The 26001-nt window shown below is 42.7% G+C and overlaps 1 protein-coding gene across 2 annotated transcripts in view; it reads left to right on the top strand.

The window, feature by feature from the left end:
• Positions 1 to 26001, top strand: part of LOC117521425 (importin-13-like) — a 105667-nt gene that overhangs the window by 16096 nt on the left and 63570 nt on the right. For both annotated transcript variants that reach the window (XM_034182721.1, XM_034182720.1), the window contains exons 2-11: positions 13256 to 13381; positions 14210 to 14853; positions 15033 to 15173; positions 15246 to 15387; positions 15516 to 15682; positions 17139 to 17259; positions 17884 to 18031; positions 21920 to 22101; positions 22252 to 22278; positions 22373 to 22507. In XM_034182721.1, coding sequence (XP_034038612.1) covers positions 13256 to 13381; positions 14210 to 14853; positions 15033 to 15173; positions 15246 to 15387; positions 15516 to 15682; positions 17139 to 17259; positions 17884 to 18031; positions 21920 to 22101; positions 22252 to 22278; positions 22373 to 22507 — 1833 coding nt within the window. The remainder of the gene's footprint in view (positions 1 to 13255; positions 13382 to 14209; positions 14854 to 15032; positions 15174 to 15245; positions 15388 to 15515; positions 15683 to 17138; positions 17260 to 17883; positions 18032 to 21919; positions 22102 to 22251; positions 22279 to 22372; positions 22508 to 26001) is intronic.

Genomic DNA, 26001 nt, shown 5'->3' with positions numbered 1-26001 from the left:
AGTGCAAATAAAATAGACCTCATATATTGTTCGTGTTTGTCGAAGGATGATGAGGCTTGTCATCTTTGCCAAAGAACGTCTTCTAATTAGCACAATTTAGCAGCCATTAACATTAAATTACGCTGTAGGCCTATTGCTTATTTTACTCCTCACATAACAAGACTCAGTGGTTAGTGAGTGGCACATTCTTTTGGTGACTATATGTAATAGCAACTGAGTGGCCACTGTCGCTCAGTGAGAACACAGACTGTAGATTAATACATGCTTTCTCTTTTGAGTCGCCAAACACCAGAAAAGTCTCCACTGACACCACAGTTCCGAAATATGGTCTACAACTGTGGTTCCCAAACAAGGTTCTGAGCCAGCCTGCTGATCAGCCACAGCATGACATTATGGAAAAGAGTAGTGAAAGATAGAGTGAGAAAGGAGATGAAGCTCTGGGAGCATCAATATGGCTTCATGCAGAGAGAGAGAAAAAAAAAAACACAACAGATGCAATGTTTACTCTGAGTTTACTGATGGAGAAGTATGGAGAAGGCCAGAAGGAGTTGCACTGTGTGTTTGTGGCTTTAGAGAAAAGTTATGGCAGGGTGCCAAGAGAAGAGTTGTTGAATTGTAGAAGGTCTGCAGTGGCAGGTGGTGCAGGATATGACAAAGAACCGTGTGAGAACAGTGCACTCTAACAAACAAACAAACCAAAAAAAAAAAAAAATCTGCTTTTATGGTAAAAAAAAAAAATAAATAAATAAAAATTGACAGCTGTGGTTGGTAGAATAATCCTTTCAGTTACATGATTTCTGTATTTGTCATTTCAAAAGACTTGTTTTTAAAATGTAACTTCACATGTACAAATCAGCATTTGAGTTTTTTTAAATGCACTTAAGCCATAAACTACCGGAACCTGTCGCCCAGGCGCGCACCGATCTGAATCCTGTTTGTGAAGTCTACCTGTGCACTGCTCTGTACATGCACACCCAGCAGTATAAAAGTAGGCAACGTTTAACATTAAAGTGGGAACAGATGCACGACCGTGTGATGGGAGAGCGTGGTGTGATAATTTAAGAGGCTGCCAGTCCGGATGTTGGCCTAATTACTCTCCAGCCTTTGAGAAGCCCTGTCCTTGAGAAGTTATTTTATTTTGAGAAGTGATGGCCAATTTTAATGGCAAAATAAATAAACAAACCAAGGATCAAGTTTATTTGTAGTTGTAAATATTATCAAGTTGTTCTTACTCACTTTTTTCTCTCCCACAATGTTATTCTTTTTTCCTACAGCATCGGTTATGACAGCATATTATGCCGATGATATGCAAATTAGACAATGACATCATTTAGTGACTTCAAGCAACTTTTAGGACAGCCAATAACTACTTTTATTACTGGGGAGTTGGCAACACTGTGATTCTGTCTTCTCAAGAACCTCCAGGTTGGAAACTCTGTCCTGCCAGCAGATGAACATGTTTGCACGGAGCGACTTTGTGTGGAATTGTTAGAGTTGTTTGATGTGTTGCCGCTATAAAGTCTATGTTTCGCATCCATACAGGAGTGTCATCCATTCAGGAGCTTTGTAGATCTTCAGCTTGGTGGTCAGCCAAATGCCCTACTGCAGGAGTACCTTCACTCTAAGACAACCTTGGCTTGCGTTCTGAATCCTGGAAGTGATTTCTTTGTCCAGTGAACCATCTGAGGAGATTGTGCTGCCCATGTACTTAAAGTTCTAAACACATTTCATTTCTACTCCATTGATGGTGATGGCTGGTTGGGGCTTGGTGGTGTTTGGGGCTGGTTGAAGCAAAACCTCTGTCTTCTCCAGGCTGATGGTCAGGCCGAAGAGTCTGGACACCTTAGCAAAGTGGTCAACAATGACTTGGAGATGGTTTTCCTTGTGTTTGATGAAGGCACTGTCATCCGCAAAGAGGGCTTCAATAATGAGTTGATCTTTGTCTTGGCTGAGAGGCGGTGGAGCTGTCAGTTCTTTACTTAATGTACACACCCAGATCAAGGTTCTTCACAGTGTGATGAAGCACTTGAGTGAAGAAAAGGCTGAAGAGCACTGGGCCGAGGACACAACCTTGTTTGACGCCGTTTGAGATGTTGAAGGAGTCCGTGAAGTCCCTGTTAGAGAGAACGTGTCCCGTCATGTTGTCGAGAAAGAGTCTGACCAGGGTGGTGAACTTTTGTGGGCATCCCAGTTTGTTGAGGATGACCCACAAGGCTTCTCTTGTGGGTCAATAGAAACTGATGACCCACACGGCACAAGAAGAAGCCTTGTGGGTCATCCTCAAGTATATATATTAGTGGCCCCTCTCAGGAGAGGACATCCCTCATATACTACCACATTTCCTCTATTGATTTCACGTCTCAAGAGAGGCCACCCCTCAAACACGGCCAGCAGCCCACTCAAAAGGATGAAAATCCCCTCAACAGTTGCCATTCCGTGGAAATTCCCAAACAGGATTTTCCCACAGAAGTCACATGAAAACTCCCCTGGGAACAGCTTGTGAGATTACTCCAGTAAAAAAAAACAAAAAAAACAAAGAAAAATGGGTCCTGCTAGCAAAATGTCAGTATCTCAGAAAAGAAAACCTTCAACGTTAAAAGAAAAGGTGAAAGCTATTTGTTTGAATGAGAAAGGAGAAGGTTCCTGAAAGTTAGCTGTTGATTTCAGTGTTGGTAAAATGCAAATCAACAACATTCATACAAACGCTGAAGATGCATGACAGGAAGAAACTCTTGCATCATGTGTTGATGATAATGGATGATGTTTCCAAAGCATCAGATGTTGCCGGGCAAGTTAAAAATTCTAGGCACTTAACTGTTTTGTGGACTGATCTTGTTTTGATTTTACATCATTTTTGTGACTTTAAAGGATACAGTTCTTGTGCTGGCCACCCAGTTTAGGTTGTAGATTTAGCTTACGTTTGGCAACTGTTGCCAGAAGCTGATATGGCCTGTGCACCAGGAAGGCTCCTTGTTGAATATGATCTCTGATCACACTACATCAGAATCAGAATTAGAATCAGAAGAAGTTTATTGCCATTGCCAATGAACAGGATTCACAGACTAGGAATTTGCTTCGATATAATGGTGCAACATTAAACAGAGAGCAATATAAAATGCTAAGATACAATATACAATATGTGCCAAAATAAGACAAAATATAAGATAAAAAATGACATATGAAATGTGAAAGGCTGTGTGCAACAGAAAAACAGAAAGAAAGAGGAACAGAAAAAACAGTGCAGTGGGAGGAGTGCAATTAAAACCAAAGTACATTGTCTAAAGCGACCCGTGATAAAATGATAAAGTGACAGAGTTAAGGTTAAGGTGACTGAGTTATGAGGAGTCCATGAGTCTAACGGCAGAGGGGAAGAAACTGTTCTTATGGCGGGAGGTTCTGGTCCGGATGGACCGTAGCCTCCTGCCCGAGGGGAGTGGTTTGAATAGACTGTGTGCAGGGTGAGAAGGGTCAGCTGTGATCCGACCTGCTCGGCCCAGAGTCCTGGAGACGTGCAGGTCGTGGAGAGATGGAAGGCTACAGCCGATCACCTTCTCAGCAGAGGCCACAATGCGCTGCAGTCTGTGTCTGTCCCTGGCTGTGGCCCCGGCATACCACACCGTGATGGAGGAGCAGAGGATGGACTCGATGATGGCCGTGTAGAACTGCACCATCAGCTGGACAGGCAGCTTGGCCTTCTTCAGCTGCCGCAGGAAGTATATCCTCTGCTGGGCCTTCTTGATGAGGGAGCTGATGGTTGACTCCCACTTGAGGTCCTGGGTGATGGTGGTGCCAAGGAAGCGGTGACAGTCCACAGTGGTGATGGGGCTGTTGGTGAGGGCGAGGGAGGGCGGGGGGGCTGTGGCTTTCCTGAAGTCCACAATCATCTCCACTGTTTTCTGGGCGTTGAGCTCCAAGTTGTTGCTGCTACACCAGGCCACCAGCCGGTCCACCTCCCTCCTGTAGGCAGACTCATCCCCATCCGAAATGAGTCCGATGAGGGTGGTGTCGTCCGCAAACTTGATGAGCTTTACGGAGTCGTGGCTGGAGGTGCAGCAGTTAGTGTACAGAGAGAAGAGCAGAGGGGAAAGGACACAGCCCTGTGGAGATCCTGTGCTGAGAGCCTGAGTGTTCGAGACATTCTTTCCCAGCCTCACACGCTGACTCCGGTCCGTCAGGAAGTCTGTGATCCACCTGCAGGTGGAGTCGGGCACGTGGAGCAGAGAAAGCTTGTCCTGGAGCAAAGCCGGAAGGATGGTGTTGAATGCAGAGCTGAAGTCCACAAACAGGATCCTAGCGTAGGTTCCTGGGGAGTCCAGGTGCTGCAGGATGGAGTGCAGGGCCAGGTTTATGGCGTCGTCTACAGACCTGCTGGCTCTGTAGGCAAACTGCAGGGGGTCCAGGAGGGGGTCGGTGATGGACTTCAGGTGGGATAAAACCAGGTGTTCGAAGGTCTTCATGACTACAGACGTGAGAGCCACAGGCCTGTAGTCATTAAGTCCAGTGATGTGTGGTTTCTTGGGGACTGGAACTATAATGGAGGACTTGAAGCAGACTGGAACATGGCATGACTCCAGGGAGGTGTTGAAGATCCCCGTGAAGACTGGGGCCAGCTCATCAGCACAGTGTCTCAGGGTGTCAGGAGAGACACAGTCTGGGTCCAGGCCTTACGTGGATTTAGCCTTTTGAAGTGTCTTCTCACGTCCTTCTCTTGGACGGCGAGGGCAACGGGGGGAGGGCAGTGGTGAGAGGGGGGAGGTCCAGAGTGTTTGAATATCCAGTTGTGTGGGGGGTGGGGAGGTGTGAGTCCTTGTCTTCAAAGCGTGAATAGAAGACATTCAGGTCGTTGGCCAACTTCAGGTCGTCAATAGAACGAGGTGCTTTGGGCTTGTAGTTGGTAATCTCTTTCAACCCCCTCCACACAGAGGCTGAGTCGTTGGCAGAGAACCTTTGCTGCAGACATGAACTGTACATGGATTTAGCCTTTGCCACCTCCTTGCTAAATCTGTACTTTGCACCTTTATAGCTGTTTCTGTCTCCTTCTCTGAAAGCCACCTCTTTCTGCTGACGGAGCTGCCGGAGTTTAGGTGTGAACCAGGGCTTGTTATTGTTATATCTCACCCTGGTGCGCTGTGGGATGATGCTGTCTTCACAGAAATGAATATATGATGTCACAGTGTCTGTGTAGTCATCTAGACTGTCTGTTGAAGCCTCAAACATATCCCAATCTGTGGCCAAGCAGGCGCGTAGCTCCTCCACAGCTTCATTGCTCCACACTTTAGATGTCCTCACAACAGGTTTAGAGAGTTTTAGTCTCTGTCTGTACGCGGGGATCAAGTGGACCATCACGTGGTCTGAGAGTCCCAAAGCTGCATGAGCCACCGCTCGGTAGGCACCACTCACTGTCGTGTAACAATGATCTAACGTGCTCCCTTCTCTGGTCGGGCATTTAACAAACTGTTTGTATTTTGGTAATTCCTGACTGAGATTCCCTTTGTTAAAATCACCGAGAATTATAACAAGAGAGTCCGGAAAGTCTCTCTCCACACTCATAATCTGATCTGCGAGCGGGAGCTCGGCCTCGTGCACGTCCGCGCTCGGTGGAATACACACAGAGCAAAGTATGAAAGAGTTAAACTCATGTGGAGAGTAGAACGGTCTGCAGTTTATGAGGAGATATTCCAGAGAGGGACAGCAGTGTTGAGAGATCACAGTCACATCGGAGCACCAGGCGTTGTTGATATAGAAGCAGAGTCCTCCACCTCTTGTTTTTCCACCGGAGAGTGCTCGGTCTCTGTCTGCGCAGAGGAGTTGGAATCCCTCGAGTTGGAGCGCGCAGTCCGGTGTCTGTGCATTTAACCACGTCTCCGTGAAGCACAGTACACAAGATGAGGAGAAATCTCTATTCTTCTTCATCAGCAGTGCCAGCTCATCCATCTTGTTGTGGATGTTGTGGATGTGTGTGTGTGTGGGGGGGGCATTGGCACAAGTATACTGTCACAAAAATGGACATAGAGAGACTTGTGACCTTGCCAGAAAGATGTTTCGGCAACGATTAATAGTCTTTGGTCCCCTCCCCTCCTGGGGTAATGATGAGGCATTTAGCAGGCTGACATCGTTAAATAGGTGGCAGGCGCAATTTTGTAGACAGCAAGGCTTTAGCTTTATTGATAACTGGCCTTCGTTCTGGGGCCGCCGTGGCTTGCTGATGCCGGACGGTCTCCACCTTACTGGGGAAGGCGCCGCCATCTTGTCTGTGAACATAGATAGAGCTCTACAGGGAGGGTAACGTTAGGAGTTTACAGCAGGCCACGGAGCAGGTGATTAGAGACCCTGCAAGGCTTATGACAAATATGGATGTTTAATCCATTAGCTTGGCGGGGAAATTCATTCAAAATCCACTATGGTGATAGTGCAGTTTATCTGCCAGGGAGGGAAATTCAACAGATTGAGACTATGGCCTGCTTCCGTAGACATGTCCATAAAAATCATAGAGGGATATGCTTTGCAAACTTAATCCCCATTACTACACTGGATGATGCTGAAATTGAGGATGGCCCAGTGGTTGTTCCAGCAATAGCAAAGATTTCATGTCTGCTACCTACAACATGTGTGGAATGTCTCAAACATAAACCTACTTCTAGGCATCTTATATATGCTACTGTGAAACCACCCCTAAACCCAAACAGTTCAACTGTCAACCCCACTGAGGTCCTTAGTCTGGGTCTCATTAACATAAGATCACTATCCTCAAAATCATTGTTGATTAATGATCTAATTATTGATCATCACTTAGATATGATTGGGTTATGTGGTGTATGATGGGGTATGATGGGGTATTTATTTATTTATTTTTATTTATTTATTTTGCATTTTATTTTTTGAATGTTAACTGTTTATGCACACTGTCTTTTCCTTGTTTGATTTTAATGGAAAGCACTTTGTGCACCTTGTGTGTTGTAAAAGGGCTTTATAAATAAAATTTGATTGATTTTGATTGATTATGTGAAAGATGGCTTAAACCTACAGCTGTCCTCCCCTTAAATGAGGCCTGCCCACCAGCATATACATTTAGTCACATCCCTCATAATGCGAAGCAAGGCGGGGGTGTTGCTCTTATTTCTAAATCGAGGTTTAGCTTATTAGCTGTTGGGGATCACAAATATAACTCGTTTGAGCATCTGATTCTCCGCTCTGCTCAGGATATTACGAATTGCCATGGTCAGAAGAATAAAAATCAGCCGTATTACTTTGTCACTGTATATAGGCCTCCTGGCCCATATTCTGAATTCTTAGATGAATTTGGTGCACTCATCTCTAACTTGTCAACTAGTACAGATAACATTCTGATTATTGGTGACTTTAATGTTCATATAAATAAACCTTCTCATCCCCTCTGCAAATCATTTATGGAAATTGTGGATGCATTAGAATTTCGGCAGTGCATTCGGGACTCGATGGACATTAGTGGAAATACCCTGGATTTGGTTCTTGCACGTGGTATTGCTGTCACGAATATTGAAATCATGCCTCTTACATCAGTGGGCTCTGATCACTCACTTATTAAGTTTACAGTTTTGCTGCCGTGTTTAGTGGAACAACAAACTTATATATCACTACGGCGATGCATCAACTCCTCAACTAAGACTGAATTTGAAGCTAAACTGCCTGATGTCTTAGCCTCACATTTGGCAAATACCCAATCGGTAGACAGTCTTGTGGATAGTTCAAACTCAGTGCTCAAAACTACACTCGACATGATTGCGCCAACTGTGTTAAAACCGTGCTCCCCCAAAACACAGTCACCTTGGTTCAAAGATTACCTGCGTGACCTCAAGCATAAGGCAAAAGGTCTAGAACGGAAATGGTGTAGTTCAAAATTAGACGTTTTCCACCTTGCGTGGTATGACACTATCTTAGACTATAAGCATGCATTACTGGCTACAAAGCGGACCTATTACTCTGATTTGATCAACAAAAACAAGCATAACTCAAAGTTCTTGTTCGACATGGTGGCAACACTTATTCATGGACAACCACCTGTAGTTCGCTCTCCTTTTACAGCACAATATTTCCCGGATTACTTTGAGAAGAAAATTGAAGACATTAGGTTAAACATATCCCAGCATGCCCTAACCCAGCCACTGCGCCCTACTATTGAGGTGGGCGCCATTACTGAGATATTACCTAGATTTACAGAATTTGATAGTATCTCACTAGGCATGCTGACGAAACTCATAATATTAGGTTGAGCATATCTCAGCAGGCTTTGGTCCACCCACTGCATACTGCTATGGAGGTGGATGTGCCCACTGAGGTGTTACCCAGATTTACAGATTTTGGTGGTATCTCGCTAGGCGCGCTGACGAAGCTCATGACGTCTACTAAAAGCACAACCTGTTTATTTGATCTTATACCAACAAAACTGTTTAAGGACCTGTGGCCCACTCTTGGGCCAACTGTGCTGGAAATGATTAATCTTTTTTAACTTCTGGATCTGTTCCTAAATGTTTCAAATCTGCAGTGATTAAACCATTACTTAAGAAACCTAATCTTGACCCTAGTGTATTGAAAAACTATCGGCCGATATCAAATCTATCATTTTGCTCTAACATTCTGGAAAAAGTGGTGTCACGGCAGCTCGTGGACTATCTTACTGAGAATAATGTCTTTGAGCCACTGCTTTTAGAAAATATCATTCCACAGAGACGCCTCTCACTAAAGTGGTGAATGATCTTCTGCTAACGATGGATTCAGACACCACTACGGTTCTGTTGCTGTTAGATCTCAGTGCTGCATTTGATACCATGGATTATCATATTCTACTTGATAGGCTGGAAAATTATTTTGGTATTATTGGGAGCGCCCTTGCATGGCTGACGTCATACTTGACCAGTCGTTCTCACTGTGTTTTGTACAGTAACACTACCTCTAACCTTAGTGACATGAAATTTGGGGTTCCACAGGGGTCTGTCTTAGGCCCCCTGCTTTTCTCCCTTTATATAGCACCCCTTGGGCACATATTGCGGCATTTTGAGATTACCTTTCACTGCTATACTGATGATACTCAGTTATACATGCCGATAACTGCTGGTAATCTCGTTCACATAAAATCCTTAGAAGATTGCCTTGCATCAGTGAGAAGTTGGATGTCTAGAAACGTCCTACTTTTAAACTCTGATAAGACTGAAATGATGGTTCTTGGTCCAGTGAGACATCGGCATCAATTCGACCAGCTAACGCTTAACCTAGGCTCGTGTGTCATACATCACACTGACAAAGTGAGGAAACTTGCGTTAATTTTTGGTCCTCCATTGTCCTTTGACCTCCACATTAGAAATATTACGAAGACTGCTTTTTTCCACCTGCAAAATATAGCAAAGATTCATCCCATCCTGTCTATGGCTGATGCTGAGACCCTGATCCATGCATTTATCGCTTCTCGATTGGACTACTGCAATGTTCTATTTTCTGGTTTACCGCAGTCCAGCATTAGGGCTCTCCAATTGGTTCAAAATGCTGCAGGCAGACTTTTGACACAAAGCAGAAAGTTTAACCACATTTCACCCATTTTGGCATCCCTTCACTGGCTTCCTGTCCCAGTGAGATCAGATTTTAAGGTTCTGCTACTAGTCTATAAAATTGTTCACAGACTGGCACCTCCCTACCTCCCTCAAAGTGATTAACATCACTTTGAGCAGGTGGAATCAGTTAATCAGTGAAATCACCTGCTGGAGTGGGTGGTTGCACAGAAAGCCTGCACCCTCTCGGCCCTTTCTGGAACCGGTTTGAGACCTCTGCCTTAGTATTTCTTGTTTTTTTTTCTTGTTGTTTAATGCTGACAAATTATACTATATTTCTTGTCTTTCTGATGGCTGGTTCTGTTTTTCTCTCTGTTTAAGGTGCAGCTCCATCCATAGATGGGAATTGTATTTGTGCTGGAAACCCTCCTGTCCTGTGCACCAATAGCATTTCCTGTATATTCGTTTTGTGAATTGTTTCTGTGAATTGTTTCTGTGAATTGTTCTGTAATTTATGTTTGTAGCATGGCCCAAGCAGAGGGTCACCCCTTTGAGTCTGGTCTGCTTGAGGTTTGTTCCTCAAAGGGAGTTTTTCCTGTTGCTCTGGGGGTTAGTAAGGTTAGACCTTACGAGGTCTGTTAGAAAAGTATCCGACCTTTTTATTTTTTTCAAAAACTATATGGGTTTGAATCATGTGTGCTTGCATCAGACAAGCTTGAACCTTCGTGCGCATGCGTGAGTTTTTTCACGGCTGTCGGTTGCGTCATTCGCCTGTGGGCAGGCTTTGAGTGAGCACTGGTCCACCCCCCTCGTCAGATTTTTATTGTTTAGGAATGGCGGAGTGACTGCCGCTTTGTTCCATGAAAATTCTTTCAGAAACTCTGCCAGACAGCCAGATGGAAACCATTTGGAAGATTCAGATGGCTTTCGGTCAAGATTCTATTGGTATCACATGGATTAAGGACCATTAAAACTGGATTAAAAATGGCCCACGGTGGCGGAGGGCGCACCGCGCCCCGAGCGGCCATCGACAGGCTGGAACGAGCAGATCACTTCCAAATTTAAGGCTCTGTTGATGCAGGACGTCGTGTGACTAGCAGAGAAGTTTCAGAAGAGGTCGGGATCAGCACTTTATCAGCACATTCCACTGTTAAAGGAGATTTTGTAATGAAAGACGTGCAGACGGATTCGCACGTCGCGACGCAGCCGCTCATGGCGCGGGACAAACAACACCTCCGTGTTGGAAGTCTCACAGGACAAGTTGGAACATGCCCAGCTGTTAAATAATTTCTCGTATACTCACTCGACTGAAAAGCCACGAAAGCCATCTGAATCTTACAAATAGTTTCCAAGAAAAGGGGGTGTTCACAATAATAGTAGCATCTGCTGTTGACGCTACAAACTCAAAACTATTATGTTCAAACTGCTTTTTTAAGCAATCCTGTGAATCACTAAACTAGTATTTAGTTGTATAACCACAGTTTTTCATGATTTCTTCACATCTGCGAGGCATTAATTTTGTTGGTTTGGAACCAAGATTTTGCTCGTTTACTAGTGTGCTTGGGGTCATTGTCTTGTTGAAACACCCATTTAAAGGGCATGTCTGCTTCAGCATAAGGCAACATGACCTCTTCAAGTATTTTGACATATCCAAACTGATCCATGATACCTGGTATGTGATATATAGGCCCAACATCATAGTAGGAGAAACATGCCCATATCATGATGCTTGCACCACCATGCTTCACTGTCTTCACTGTGAACTGTGGCTTGAATTCAGAGTTTGAGGTTTGTCTCAAACTGTCTGTGGCCCTTGGACCCAAAAAGAACAATTTTAGTCTCATCAGTCCACAAAATATTCCTCCATTTCTCTTTAGGCCAGTTGATGTGTTCTTTGGCAAATTGTAACCTCTTCTGCACATGTCTTTTATTTAACAGAGGGACTTTGTGGGGGATTCTTGCAAATAAATTAGCTTCACACAGGCATCTTCTAACTATCACAGCACTTACAGGTAACTCCAGACTGTCTTTGATTATCCTGGAGCTGATCAATGGGTGAGCCTTTGCCATTCTGGTTATTCTTCTATCCATTATGATGGTTGTTTTCTGTTTTCTTCCACGTGGCTCTGGTATTTTTGTTCATTTTAAAGCATTAGAGATCATTGTATATGAACAGCCTATACTTTTTTGCACCTGCATATAGGTTTTCCCCTCTCCAATCAACTTTTTAATCTAACTACACTGTTCTTCTGAACAATGTCTTGAACGTCCCATTTTCCTCAGGCTTTCAAAGAGAAAAGCATGTTCAACAGGTGCTGGCTTCATCCTTAAATAGGGGACACCTGATTCACACCTGTTTGTTCCACAAAACTGACGAACTCACTGACTGAATGCCACACTACTATTATTGTGAACACCCCCTTTTCTACTTTTTTTTACTACTAGCCCAATTTCATAGCCTTAAGAGTGTGCATATCATGAATGCTTTTTCTTGTTGGATTTGTGAGAATCTACTGAATCTACTGGTACCTTGTTTCCCATGTAACAATAAGAAATATACTCAAAACCTGGATTATCTTTTTAGTCACATAGCACTACTATTATTCTGAACACTGCTTTACTAAATTACAAATCATTTTTAATGATATGGGATAGAAACTTACTCTTTTTTTGCTGAAAAGTTAACTCCGAGCCAGCCATCAGCCATCTTTGTACTCCTCACAGAAGCTGTGTGATGACGTGCGCAATGTGAGTGTCCGATTGGAATTTGTTCACCGTCACATGGTTTTCCAAAATCGAATCGTAGGGCAGATTTACCTCACATAATAAACCAAAGATCGTTTTTAGGACTGATGTGTTACTAGTTGGCCAGTTTGAATAGCCATCTGGATGCTTGCTCCAATGCGCCCTGTGCCATTACGCACAGCGATCAGTGAAAGTGAGCTGACGGAGAGCCTCTGATGACAATCTCACTCAGTGTGTGAGTTTTAGAGATGCTCCACTCCTCATTACCTGTGAATAATATTGAATAAGCCTGTGGATAGCTCTCTCGCTCTAGCTTAAAGCACTGTTCACCATATCAATGGAGCGAGGGGGAGGGTCCACTCCTCAGAGTGTAAATAGGTCAAAGCGTCAAAGCTGCTTTCAAAGCAGGACAGAACACTCCAAAACACAGTAGAAGTAGAAGTTTGTGATGTGACCTTTGTGTAATAGCAGACAGAATTTGCTTTGAGATGAAGACAAACAAAATGCATAGACCATTTTGTATATATTGTTCAAAATGTGCATTTGTGTTTATTGTTTGAACCTTTTTGTTGTACAGTCTTTCACACAAGAGACCTTTATAAAGTGTCAAAACAGTTGTTTATTATAGTTTGCTGTGTGTTTTGAATAAATGTGTGTGGACAGTAATTTTCCACTTTACTTTTTCCTTTCTTATTTCTGATTGTAAACCTTTATTACACTTATAAAACACAACTATATCATATATATTTTGAAAGTACAGGTTGTTCTGAAAAAAGAGACATAAAACTTGATTGTGGGATGCAGGTATAGCTGTTAACAGCAATAATAAAACATTTATGCCAGGCGAGCGAACTGTCCAAAAAATGCCCTCGGACCCCAAAGGGTTAAAACCAGGTTCCAGGGGAAACCCTGACATTTACCAGTCTTACTAATTGTCTTCTCTCTGCCCTGCTTCTTCTTTCCTTTTCCTCATCCTCCTATTCCTCTCCCAGGCTCTCTACCAGCTGTACTTTGACCCGGACATGGATCATAAAAATATGGCCCAGAAGTGGCTTACCCAGGCTCAGGCATCTTCACAGGGATGGCAGTTCTGCTGGGCTCTTCTCAGCCCTGACAAGGTCCAACTCTATCCAGTTCTCTGGCAGCACCTCTAACCCTCAGAGCACTAAGGCATTTTCTTGATTTTACTATACCTTAGGAAATTCCCCTTTTAAGGGTGCTTTCTTTAAGTATACTTAAGTATACTTTAAGTATACTTGTGTGTTGAATATCAAAATGTTCAGAACAATCTCAGTTGTAAGACAAATATTTGTTCTGAACACTGTTTAAAGATAGGGTCTATTAATAAAAATAATAAAAGAAACTAACCACAACACAGTAGAGCATCATTCGGGCTCTGAGGGCAAACATTGCACATTCTACATGTTTTTTCTGCCATTAAGTCGAACAGGGGGATTTTAGAATTGGCTGTATTCATACTTGTAGCTGTACATTTGCTGGTTTGTTAATTACTTTGGGTGTTTATATGTTGAACAAGGTACAATATAAACTACTGAACAAAAACAGATAAAAATTGCCAGGCTTCCCCAAGTGTGCAATTGAAGATGGCCAGTGTTTAACCTTCCATTGGTGTGGCAGGATGGCCAGTTGTACTCATAGCAGCAGAAAGAGGTTAATTGTGAAAATACAACACTGAGGCTTAGTCCTATGAGAAAGAATTAACATTAAACTCAATGTTTGAACATTATTTTTCAGGAAGTTGCTTGCAGGTATCTAGCCCTTGACATAGTCCATTCATGGTTACTGTGGAAAGCAGTTATTGGACAATCTGCAGCACTCACTGCTGAATTAACTTGAAATTTACATCTGAAAAGTTACATCAATGTATCATCTGGAACTCACAAGTGAAATATTGCTACAACATTGTTTCTCTTCTGTCACAACAGCTCCCAGAGATTCAGTTTTTTGGTGCTAGTACCCTCCACACCAAGATCTCCCATCACTGGAATGAGCTCCCAACAGAGCAGCAACAGAGCCTGAGGACACAGCTCCTCTCCCACATCTTACACTTCTCCACCGGTCCCAAAATCGTACTGACGAGGCTGTGTGTGGCCATGGCATCCTTAGCTCTTAGGTTGATTCCGCAAGCATGGACCCAACCAGTGGCAGACATGGTGATGGCATTCCAACCACAAAAGGTTGAATCTGAACGTGAAATGGCTGTCCCTGAGCTCACACCGGACCCCCATGCACATTGTCTTGCACTGCTGGAGCTCCTCACTGTACTTCCAGAGGAGTTCCAGAACATCAGACTTGTTCAAAACCGCCGTGCTCAGTTGAAGGAAGCCTTGGCTGGGGAATGGGCGGTGGTGTGTCAAATGTTGCGTCAGCTACTCCAAAGCCAGGACTCCTCAAACCAAGTAAAGCAGAAGGTACTACGCTGCCTGTCCAGCTGGCTGGTTCTAGATGTGCCATTGAGGGAGAGCCAGGAACTGGCCCAGGACTGTTTCATGGCGTTGTCCAATCCTGAACTTTTTGACACTGCGGTGGAGACAATAGTTAACACCATCTCACAGCCTGACTGTCAGAGGTGGGATACAAGTTGCAGCATATTATAATAATACCTTAGTTGATGACTAAATAGCTGGATGTTTATTGGAAGCTTTCTAATGAAGCAGTAGCACTTGTTCTAGAGTCAGTGGATGCGACTGTATTTGCTTACAGATGCATGTTGATCGGATGTAAGGCAGCATAACCATGTCCATGCAGGTACACGGATGCTTTGGTGAATTTGCTGCCTCTGGTACTTGGTCTTCATGATCAGCTGAAGGCTGCAGTTCAGGATGGTGATATGGAGACATCACATGGTATTTGTCGAATTGCTGTGGCCTTGGCAGAAACACACTCAAGGTAAGGCCCACCCTGGCTTTGGCAATTAGCTCTTATGTAATCATTTTTTATGCTTATGTTTGTATTTGGCAGAGTTTTGCTGGAACAGGTAGACCACTGGCGAGAATACCTGGCATTAGTCAATATGATTCTGTTCTGTACTGGCATTCCTGGACAATACCCAGTCAGTGAGACCATCAGCTCCCTCACACTTACCTTCTGGTACACTCTGCAGGTATCCACGATAAACTATATTAGACAATGCACTGACAGATTTTGTAATGTTACATTTTGGTTTTTGCAATTTTCTTCTTTGAGAACCGGCTCCTCACACTAGTTTATAAATATTTGTTGCATGTTCAGGATGACATCTTGTCATTTGAAGAGGAGAAGCAGATAGTTTACCTGCAGCTCTACAGACCAGTGTACTTTCAACTAGTGGATGTGCTGCTCCATAAATCCCAATATCCCTCTCAGGAAGAATATGCCACCTGGTCTTCTGATGACAAGGAACAGTTCAGAATTTACAGGTGAGATAATGAACTGGTCATTCTGAATAATAGCATTCAGCATATGCAGATGATGCCATAATTTATGTTCATGGTTGTAATACAGCAATAGTAGCTAATAAGTTACCAAAAATCCATGTTGGAAGACTCTTTCTCTCTCTCTCTCTCTCTCTCGCTCTCTCTCTCTCTCTCTCTCTCTCTCTCTCTCTGTCTCTCTCTCTCTCTCTCTCTCGTCTGTGTGTGTGTGTGTGTGTGGGGGGGGGGGGGGGGCGTTCAAGGTCCAGTTTTGAAGATATATTTTAAGACACTTTAGTGTTTACTACTACTACTACTACTAATAATAATTATTATTATTGTTGTTATTAATATTATTATTATGATTATCATCAATGTATATTTAATAACTAAACCACCACAGCCACCAGTCTTTGGTCCATGACAGTTTGTCACTATTACAGTATTCAGATTTTTCTAGTTTTACTGCTACAATGTTTTTGACAGTGCTGTTTGTTTACTTTTTATTTTACAGCAAACAAATAAATAAATTACAAATCAGTTTGGATTGATGGTAGTTTTTCCTTAATACATTGCCGAGCTGTTCAATTGTCAATCATATACACTGGGTTGACTTTAAAGTGCTTACAGTGTGCCATATGCAAGTGTTTTGTCTAGGAAAACACAAATATCAGGACTTGGTATTTGGCAGATACTCAGTACAGAATGACTCAGATTGGGATCAGGGGAAAAACATTAATCGGGACATCCCGATTTATTGTTCATTTTAAAAATGTTTAATTTTATATTATTTTTGTGGGGGTGGTGCCCAAGCGGTAAGGCACACGTGTCTTCAGTGTGGAAGGTTCCCTGTTCAAGGTCACTCCTGTCCATTCTCTATGTAATGTGGTGCAGCATCAGGAAGGGCATCCAGTGTAAAATATGTGCCAAATCAAAAAGCAGATCCACCTTGGATCTCCTGTGGTGACTCCAAGTGAAAACAAGGGAGAAGCCAAAGAGACTTAGTTTCTAATTTGATATTAATTTTAAGATAGTTATCTGGACCAATGGTTCCAACCTTTTTTTCTCGCCTTCCCCCACACTTATTCTGAAGAGAATAAAGTGATTCATTCCATTTTATTTATTTATTTATTACCTCTGCCAACAATGTTGGAGGAGGTTATTTATTTATTTATTTATTTGGGGGGGTGATAATTTTGATTGTGAAGTAAGTCTGTTTTGATCTTTGGCGCCATCCTGGTTGGGAACCAGGGATATGGACTAGAGCTTCAAAACAGCCTCTTACAGTTTGTTGATGTGCATTTTGCACAAAACAACTAAGTTAAAAAATTCTATAGAAATGCATGATCTTTACATGAATGTTTTTAATCAAATGATCACTTCCACCTTTCATATGTGTGCTTTGACAGTGCAGCTACACAGCTTGTTTCCCTTTTATTTGTGTGTCTCTTTTGCATCCCAGAGTGGACATCTCGGACACACTGATGTATGTGTACGAAATGTTGGGAGCAGAACTGCTCAGTAACCTGTACGATCGACTGGGCAGGCAGCTGATGGACCCACATCAGTCAACGCTGTGGCAGGTGATTGGCACAGCACCAGTGTCAATGAGTTATCATTTTTTTTGGTGGTTTAAGATGCAAACAATTTCTGGTGACAGAGATATCAACGGGGCAGTTCTGTGCACAATGACACCATATTTATACACCAACACACCCGCATACTTAAGTGATATTGTGATTTAGAGGATGCAGGTGCAACGGTTAAAAATAACCAACTGTGTGGAGTTGAAACTAATAATGGCACGCTGGGACTGTGTGCTGCTTTGGACAGGGTCCTCCTTCTGAAATCATCTGATTTTCCTCTGTTCCATTGTAAGATGATACCTGTACTACAGGTATGTACAGCCAGATCAAATTTTCCTCTAATCATGGCAATTAGCCCAACAGAAGTTTCTAAAAGTAATTAAATCAATTTAGGGAATGTCTGGAATCTTCCATCTTGTTGGTGTATGTTAACCTTTAACCAGATTTGTATCTGACCCATCACACCCATTGCTTAGGATCATAGAATGTTTGGAGTAAGGAAATATTGTGGTTAAATGTTTTTAGCCAAGTATGTATGTACCCTTATAGCCTTAGTAATATTACTTCCACCCAGTACCTGTTGGGTTTCTGTGTTGACCTGACATCAAGTATGTGATACAGGACACAGAGACGTTGTTGTTTGGCTTCCAGTCCATTGCTGAGACCATCGATGTGAACTACTCTGATGTCATCCCGGGACTCATCGGCCTAATCCCCAGAATCAACATCAGTAACATAATGCTGGCAGAGACTGTCATGTACACCATAGGTACTGACCCACACTCTGGCCTGCTTCACAATCAGAAGCCTTTCCTTTACAAATTAATTTATTACATCCATGGCTGAAATAATAAAATCATCTGCATTTACAGTTGTATGCAAAAGTTTGGGAACCCCTGATGATTTCCATGATTTTCCTTTATAAATCATTGGTTGTCTGGATCAGCAATTTCAGTTAAATATATCATGTAGTAGACAAACACAGTGATATTTGAGAAGTGAAATGAACTTTATAGGATTTACAGAAAGTGTGCATAGTTCTTTAAACAAAATTAGGTAGGTGCATAAATTTGAGCACTGCATCAGAAAAAATACATCAATATTTAGTACATACTTCTTTTGCAGAAATAACAACTTCTAAACGCTTCCTATAGCTTCCAATGAGAGCCTGGATTCTGGTTGAAGGTATTTTGGACCATTCTTCTTTACAAAACATCTCAGGTTTGTTGGTTTTGGAGCACGGACAGCCCGCTTAAAATCACACCACAGATTTTCAATAATATTCAGGTCTGGGGACTGAGATGTCCATTCCAGAACGTTGTACTTGTTCCTCTGCATGAATGCCTTAGTAGATTTTGAGCAGTGTTTAGGGTCATTGTCTTGTTGAAAGATCCAGCCCCGGCACAACTTCAACATTGTCACTGATTTATGAACATTGTTCTCAAGAATCTACTGATACTGACTAGAATCCATGTGACCCTCAACTTTAACAAGATTCCCAGTACCTGAACTGGCCACACAGCCCCACAGCATGATGGAACCACCTCCAAATTTTTCTGTAGGTAGCAAGTATTTTTCTTGGAATGCTGTGTTCTTTTTCAGCCATGCATACCGCCCCTTGTTATGTCCAAATAACTCAATTTTAGCTTCATCAGTCCACAGCACCTTATTCCAAAATGAAGGTGGCTTGTCCAAATGTGCTTTAGCATACGTTAAGCGACTCTGTTTGCGGTGTGTACACAGTTAAATACACTGTATTATAGAGTGAAATCAGCTCTACCGTCTTGTCAAATCACATTTTTCGGCTCCAATAAGAGTCATTCACAGAATGACAGAGTTGATTTACCACTGTGATATATTAAACTGTTTGGACTGGGAACAAATGTTATCCTGGCAGAGTATATTTTATTCTGCAAAATTTACTGTGTACTGCACAGATTTTGACAAAATTTTCACCACAGATACATACAGTGAGGTAAAAAAGTATTTAGTCAGCCCCTGAATGTGTAAGTTCTCCTGCTTAGAAAGATGAGAGAGGTCTGTAATTTTCATCATAGGTACACTTCAATTATGAGAGACAAACTGAGAAAAAATCCAGGAAATCACATTGTAGAATTTTTAAAGAATTTATTTGTAAATTATGGTGGAAAATAAGTATTTGGTCACCCACAAACAAGCAAGATTTCTGGCTCTCACAGACCTGTAACTTCATCTTTAAGAAGCTCTTCTGTCCTCCACCTCTTACCTGTATTAATGCATCTGTTTGAATTTGTTATCTGTATAAAAGACTCCAGACTCCAAACTCAACCATGGCCAAGATCAAAGAGCTGTCAAAGGACACCAGGAAGAAAATTGTAGATGTGCACTAGGCTGGGAAGAGTGAATCTACAATAGTCAAGCAGGTTTGTGTGAATAAATCAACTGTGGGAGCAATTGTAAGAAAATGGAAGACTTACAAGACCATTGATAATCTCCCTCGATCTGGGGCTCCACGCACGATGTCATCCCATGGGGTCAAAATGGTCATGAGAACGGTGAACAAAAATCCCAGAACTACACAGAGGGACCTGATGAAGGACCTGCAGAGAGCTGGGACCAAAGTAACAAAGGCTACACACTACGCAGACAGGGACTCAAATCCTGCAGTGCCAGGCGTGTCCCCCTGCTTAAGCCAGTACATGTCCAGGCCCATCTGAAGTTTGCCAGAGAGCATATGGACAATCCAGAAGAGAATTAGGAGAATATCTTGTGGTCAGATGAAACCAAAATAGAACTTTTTGGTAAAAACTCAACTCATCATGATTGAAGGAAGAACAACGCTGAGTTGCATCCCAAGAACACCATATCTACTATGAAGCATGGGGGTGGAAACATCATGCTTTGGGGCTGTTTTTCTGCAAAGGGGACAGAGTGACTGATCCGTGTTAAGGGAAGAATGAACGGGGCCATGTATCATGAGATTTTAAGCCAAAACCTCCTTCCATCAGTGAGAGCATTGAAGATGCAATGTGGCTGGGTCTTCCAGCATGACAATGATCCCAAACACACCGCTCGTGTTGTGTGGGCCGCTGAAGAGGAGGTACTGCTGGCCCACCACCACTAGAGGGCGCCCTGCCTGGAGTGCGGGCTCCAGGCACCGGAGGGCGCTGCCGCCTTACAGGAGCAGCCAGGATGACAGCTGTCACCCATCACCGGAGACAGCTGATCCCAATCACTACGGAGGTATATCAGCAGGACGGCATCTCCACCTCATTTGCCGAGATATCGTTTCTACCAGAGAGGTAACGTATCAAAGCAAATAGAGTGCATCTTTTGGATTGAGCTAGTTTTTTGGATTACTGTTCCAACGAGAGGTGGAGGTACCTTTCCTGCTGTTCGGAGTCCTGGGTGCATACGCGCCCCCATCTAACTGTTCTTTGCTCCTCGCCAGCAGTACCAGGTCCGACACGCGGAGGCAGTGGCCACCTGGGAGTTCGGGACTTGGCGGCTCCAGTATTCCCGGGGTCCTGTGGCGGAGGAAGCCGTGTGGTTCCGGTCTTACCTTGGAGAGGCGTCTCCTATCTTCGAGCCTGCCCACACGACACTTTTGTGAATTGACTGTTGTCCATTGCTGTGATTGGTTGTATTCGTTGTGCACATTCACAACAGTAAAGCGTTGTTATTTTGACTTACTCCATTGTCCGTTCATTTGCGCCCCCTGTTGTGGGTCCGTGTTCCTACACTTTCCCAACAGCTCGGGCAACAAAGGAGTGGCTCCATAAAAAGCATTTCAAGGTCCTGGAGTGGCCAAGCCAGTCTCCAGACCTCAACCCCATAGAAAATTTGTTGAGAGAGTTGAAAGTCCATGTTGCCCAGCAACAGCTCCAAAACATCACTACTCTGGAGGAGATCTACATGGAGGAATGGGCCAAAATAGCAGCTACAGTGTGTGCAAACTTGGCAAAGACTTACAGGAAGCGTTTGACCTCTGTCATTGCCAACAAAGATTGTTACAAAGTACTGAGTTGAACTTTTGTTATTGACCAAATACTTATTTTCCACCATAATTTACAAATAAACTCTTTAAAAATCCTACAATGTGATTTTCAGGATTTTTTTTCTCATTTTGTCTCTCATAGTTGAAGTGTAACTATGATGAAAATTACAGACCTCTCTCATCTTTCTAAGTAGGAGAACTTGAACAATCAGGGACTGACTAAATACTTTTTACCCCACTGTATTAGGTCATGAAAGAATCCATGAAATTTTGGAGGTGATCTGGATCTGGATTCTGGATCAAGATTTCACTTTATATAGGCTTTGAAGGATTATGCCAAAAAACAAAAACTAGTTCTCGGATTCTCACGAACGTTGGACCACAGATAGATGTTAGGGCATGAAAGACTCCACTGAATTTTGGAGGTGATCCGGATCTGGATTGGTGGACGTCCGAAATCTCGGATTGCTCTTATTCTTACTTGTGTTTGATATGCAAGCAATTAACCAATAAATGTTCAGTAATTATTTGTGCAAGAGTCACATAATGTGGTCCTTGGTGAAGGTATGCACTTTAGTGAGTGTTGCTTGAGTGACAACTGTGTGTTTTTGGTGTTTTTGTGTGTGTGTGTTCAGTAGCTGTAATCATTTGGTTTCTGCTTGCTGCTCTTCTACTGACCAGGGTCGCTGGCTGAATGGCTTGCTGACCACCCGGTGATGCTGGGTGGTATATTACCCATGGTGCTCCAGGGCCTTATGAAGACAGAGCTGTCGCTGTCTAGTGTGTCAACTCTAAAGAGAATTTGTCGCGAGTGCAGATATGCTCTCGGCCCCTATGCTCACGACATCTTGACAGTATCACAGGTTAGACATGCAGCCTTGTGTGTTTGCTGGATCTGTAAAGGAGTGATTTTAAAAATTAAATAATTCAATAAAATCTTTGTTTGTCTTGCTCCTTGTCATTATTGTATTTTGGTATCAGTTGAACTAACTGTCATTTGCATGTTTCTGTAGGATGCAATGGTTAAAGAAATCCATAAGGTGAGAAGCTGGCATTCAAGCGTGAGCTGGTGGGTGCTACACCGCTGTCTGCTGACAGTATTTATGATGTGTATGTTTGTGTGTCTATTTGCAGAGCAGCCAGTGCATGTGGCTGATGCAGGCTCTGGGTTTCCTTCTATCCGCTCAGCCAGGAGACCAGATTCTGACTCGAGTCCTCGATCTCATCAGTCCTCACATCCAGCATCTGGATGCTTTGGCCAAACAAGAGGTGAAGCAAAGCAATTATTCATAGTGGTAGGAGAGATTGTGCCGTGATGACAGTAAAAAAAAATTACAAAGGGGTTACCTGATTTACCCTCAACTTCACAAAAGCAAAAAACTGCCTGGCTTGTGTATCACACATTATCACTACGGTATGCCCCCAGTTTTGCATTATTTTGCATGAGTGCCACCGCCCACCGATACTCTATAACTTCAAAGGCTGGGCCAATAATGTCATTATCTACTTTGGTATGCTCTGAAATGGAGTGTTCATTGCACAGACCTGAAAAAGAACCAACTTAAAAAAGCATTACAATTGGTCAAAACCTTTGTTTTACCAATTGTAATGCTTTTTAAGTTGGTTTAACTATTCTCTTTTTTCAGTGTAGCATAGCATGCTATGTGGCTATACCCACAATTAATGAGCAGGTGGAGGGCCAACAATCAACCATAGCACCCACCAAAATCGTCTTATTGCATAATTATTTAAATTTTTTGTTGTAGGTGCCATAAAGTCGACAAGCAAGAAGCCAACTTTTGTTCAGAAAAACTACAAAGTGACAGCAGCTATCATGCCATGTTATCCCGCTCAATATAGTTATACCCTACAGGTAGTAGTGGGCAGAGTTCCGCTAATCTGCTAACAGCGAAGCTAGCGTTTTCATTAGAAGATTAGCTTTTAAAATAACTTTGAAAACCATCAGCAGACCAATTAGCTTCCACTAAATGTGGTCCCACTAACTTTCAGTCTACTAACATTTATTTTGCTGGCATAGTGAGTAAAGTTTAACAGTCAAAGACATCTATAAGACAAAAAACCCACATGTTAGTTCCTGTCATGTGTTTTGCAATAATCAGTCTGCTGTGAGAAGCTCAGCCCTCCCCTGCAGGAGACAGACCAGCTGCTACTGCAAAGAAGAAAAAGAAGTAATTTACTTTGAACATGCATCTACTCAGACAGTGGGCAGGAGACATGAAACGCAAAGCACTTTCCACTCATGGTCTTATTTATAAACAACTAATTCCGAACAGTTTATCAACATTAACTCTGTCATTTTACAAAGTGAAAATATCACACATATCTTTTAAAGTAATGCGCTAATTCTGAAGGTTTGCGCGTTAACAGTCTCACACTCCAAAAAGCATTATGGGAAATTCAAATGATCTCCTTTCATCACTTCCTCCTCCCCCATCCCCACCCTCACCCCACCGTCAAAATGCATAAAACATTGCCGTCTACTGGATGTGAGTTTGAATAGACCAACACATTTTGTGAATCTCAAATGCAGTTTGACGCTCAGAATGTCTCAATCAAAGTGGATCACCGATCACACACATTGTAAAAACCTACACACACATTACAGTAACTTTTCAGAGGGTGTCAAACATAATTACATAATTTACAGGGGGTGTCAGACTCAGACAATGTCGTTATGCATAGGAAAATATTAGTGAATGATGTGTTGCCATTCCATTTCATGTCATGGGTATATCAGTCACTCAAAAGAAATGTGTTGTGTTGGTATGATGAGAATTTTGTTAATTCAGCAGCAAGTTTTGTGAAAAATTGGCATGTGTTTTTGTTTATTTCAGTTTCATGACAGTATATCATTTTAAAGTAGCAGCCGATCTGCTCTGTGTCAGCCTGAGAGAGAATACTACCCCACCTCCTGTCAAAAGTTTGATGGATGACATCACAGCCAATCAGAATTGACTGTCACTAAGCCCTGCCCCAACCCCTCCCCTAACCCTCCATGACGTGTCACAGCCAATCTGAATCCACTATGCCACTAAGCCCCACCCCTAACCCCTCCCCTAATCACGCCCCTATGACGTGTCACAGCCAATCAGCATGAGCCTGCCTCCTCCGGAGTCTCGCCCATCCATAATTAGTTCACACACAGGTGTCATATCAGCCTAATTTGCATTGAATGGTAGTCTGTGCATGTATGGGCATGTCTGCCCAATTTGCATCAACTGGGGTCACCCCTCCCCAAATGCTGACTTCCTTTCATGAAAACAGGCTTGGATGAAAACTCTAATTTGCATTGAGTGGGGTTCACCCCTTCCATGAGTCTCTGACGCTATAATATTATATATAAAATAAAGATTTATAAAATGTAATTATTTAATTCTTTATAAAATGTAATTATTTAATTCATTAAACAATTGTTTAGTCTGGGAGTCCTGTGGGATTAACCCCTTAAAAAAACGGTTCTGACAGAAACGCTCTTTGCCAGTGATGTGTGAGCGTGCACGTGCACGCGCATGTGTGTGCGTCTATGGAACTAAATCAAGGCAAGTTTTGTAATCTGAAAATAAAAAAAAGACTGAAAAAATAAATTTTGAAACTGAAAATTAAAGTTCTATAATCTGAAAATAAAAAAAGATTGAAAAAATAAATTTTGAAACTGAAAATTCAATGTTTGTTCTTGAATTTTATTATCATTTAAAAAGTATTATCAAAATAAAAATAAGTATAAGATATATATTTTTCAGTTAAAATAAATTTTTGATTCAGCTCTGTAATTTTTTTGATCAAATAATTTATTTTCATTTCTTTTTTTCACCTTCAGACCTTTTTTCACTTTCAGATCTTACTTTTTCAGTTTCAAACTTTTGGCCCCGTTCTGGCGTGGGAGGGCGTGGCTTCGATTGAGAGGGGCGTGGAATTGTGATTGACAGAAGAGCAATCAGTCCTCACATGATGTTGCTTTCAGGAAACGTGGGTATAGAGATAATGACAGACCTGGCACTGTGGCGCTGAGAGAGATCCACCGCTACCAGAAATCCACCGAGCTGCAGATCCACAAGCTGCCCTTCCAGCACCTGGTGAGAGAAATCGCTCAGGACTTCAAGACCGACCTCTGCTTTCAGAGCTCCGCTGTGACGCTCTGCAGGAGGCCGGTGAGGCTGACCTGGTCGGCAGCTTGTGGATCAGCAGCTCGGTGGATTTCTGGTAGCGGCGGATCTCTCTCAGCGCCATGGTACCGGGCCTGTAACGGTGAGGCTTCTTCACACCGCCGGTAGCCGGAGCGGTCTTCTGAGCGGCTTTGGATTTGGATTAACGGCGGTCAACTTTGTTACATCGTCATTAAATTCACTATCCGGTACAACATACGAATCCACTGAATCAGCTGCTACACATCGATCACAATAAACAGCTTTATCTCGAGGATTTAAAGCCTCATAATAAGCTTTCACTCTCTATTTTCTTTCACGCGCCAGCCGCATAGTAAATAAATGATGGACACGGGAGCAGAGTAATTATCTATCAAAGTACCCACGTATACTGAAAGCAACATCATGTGAAGACTGATTGCTCTCCTGTCACTCACAATTCCATGCCCCTCTCAATCGAAGCCATGCCCTTCCAGGCCAGAACAGGCCAAAAGTTTGAAACTGAAAAAATAAGATCTGAAAGTGAAAAAAGAAATATGAATGAAAATAAATTATTTGATCAAAAAAATTACACAGTTGAATCAAAAATGTATGTAAACT

The sequence above is a fragment of the Thalassophryne amazonica genome, chromosome 12, assembly GCF_902500255.1.
Source record: "Thalassophryne amazonica chromosome 12, fThaAma1.1, whole genome shotgun sequence".
Classification (NCBI taxonomy): Eukaryota; Metazoa; Chordata; class Actinopteri; order Batrachoidiformes; family Batrachoididae; genus Thalassophryne; species Thalassophryne amazonica.
The sequence above is the reverse complement of the archived record's forward strand: the minus strand, read 5'-3'. Positions and strand labels throughout refer to the sequence as shown.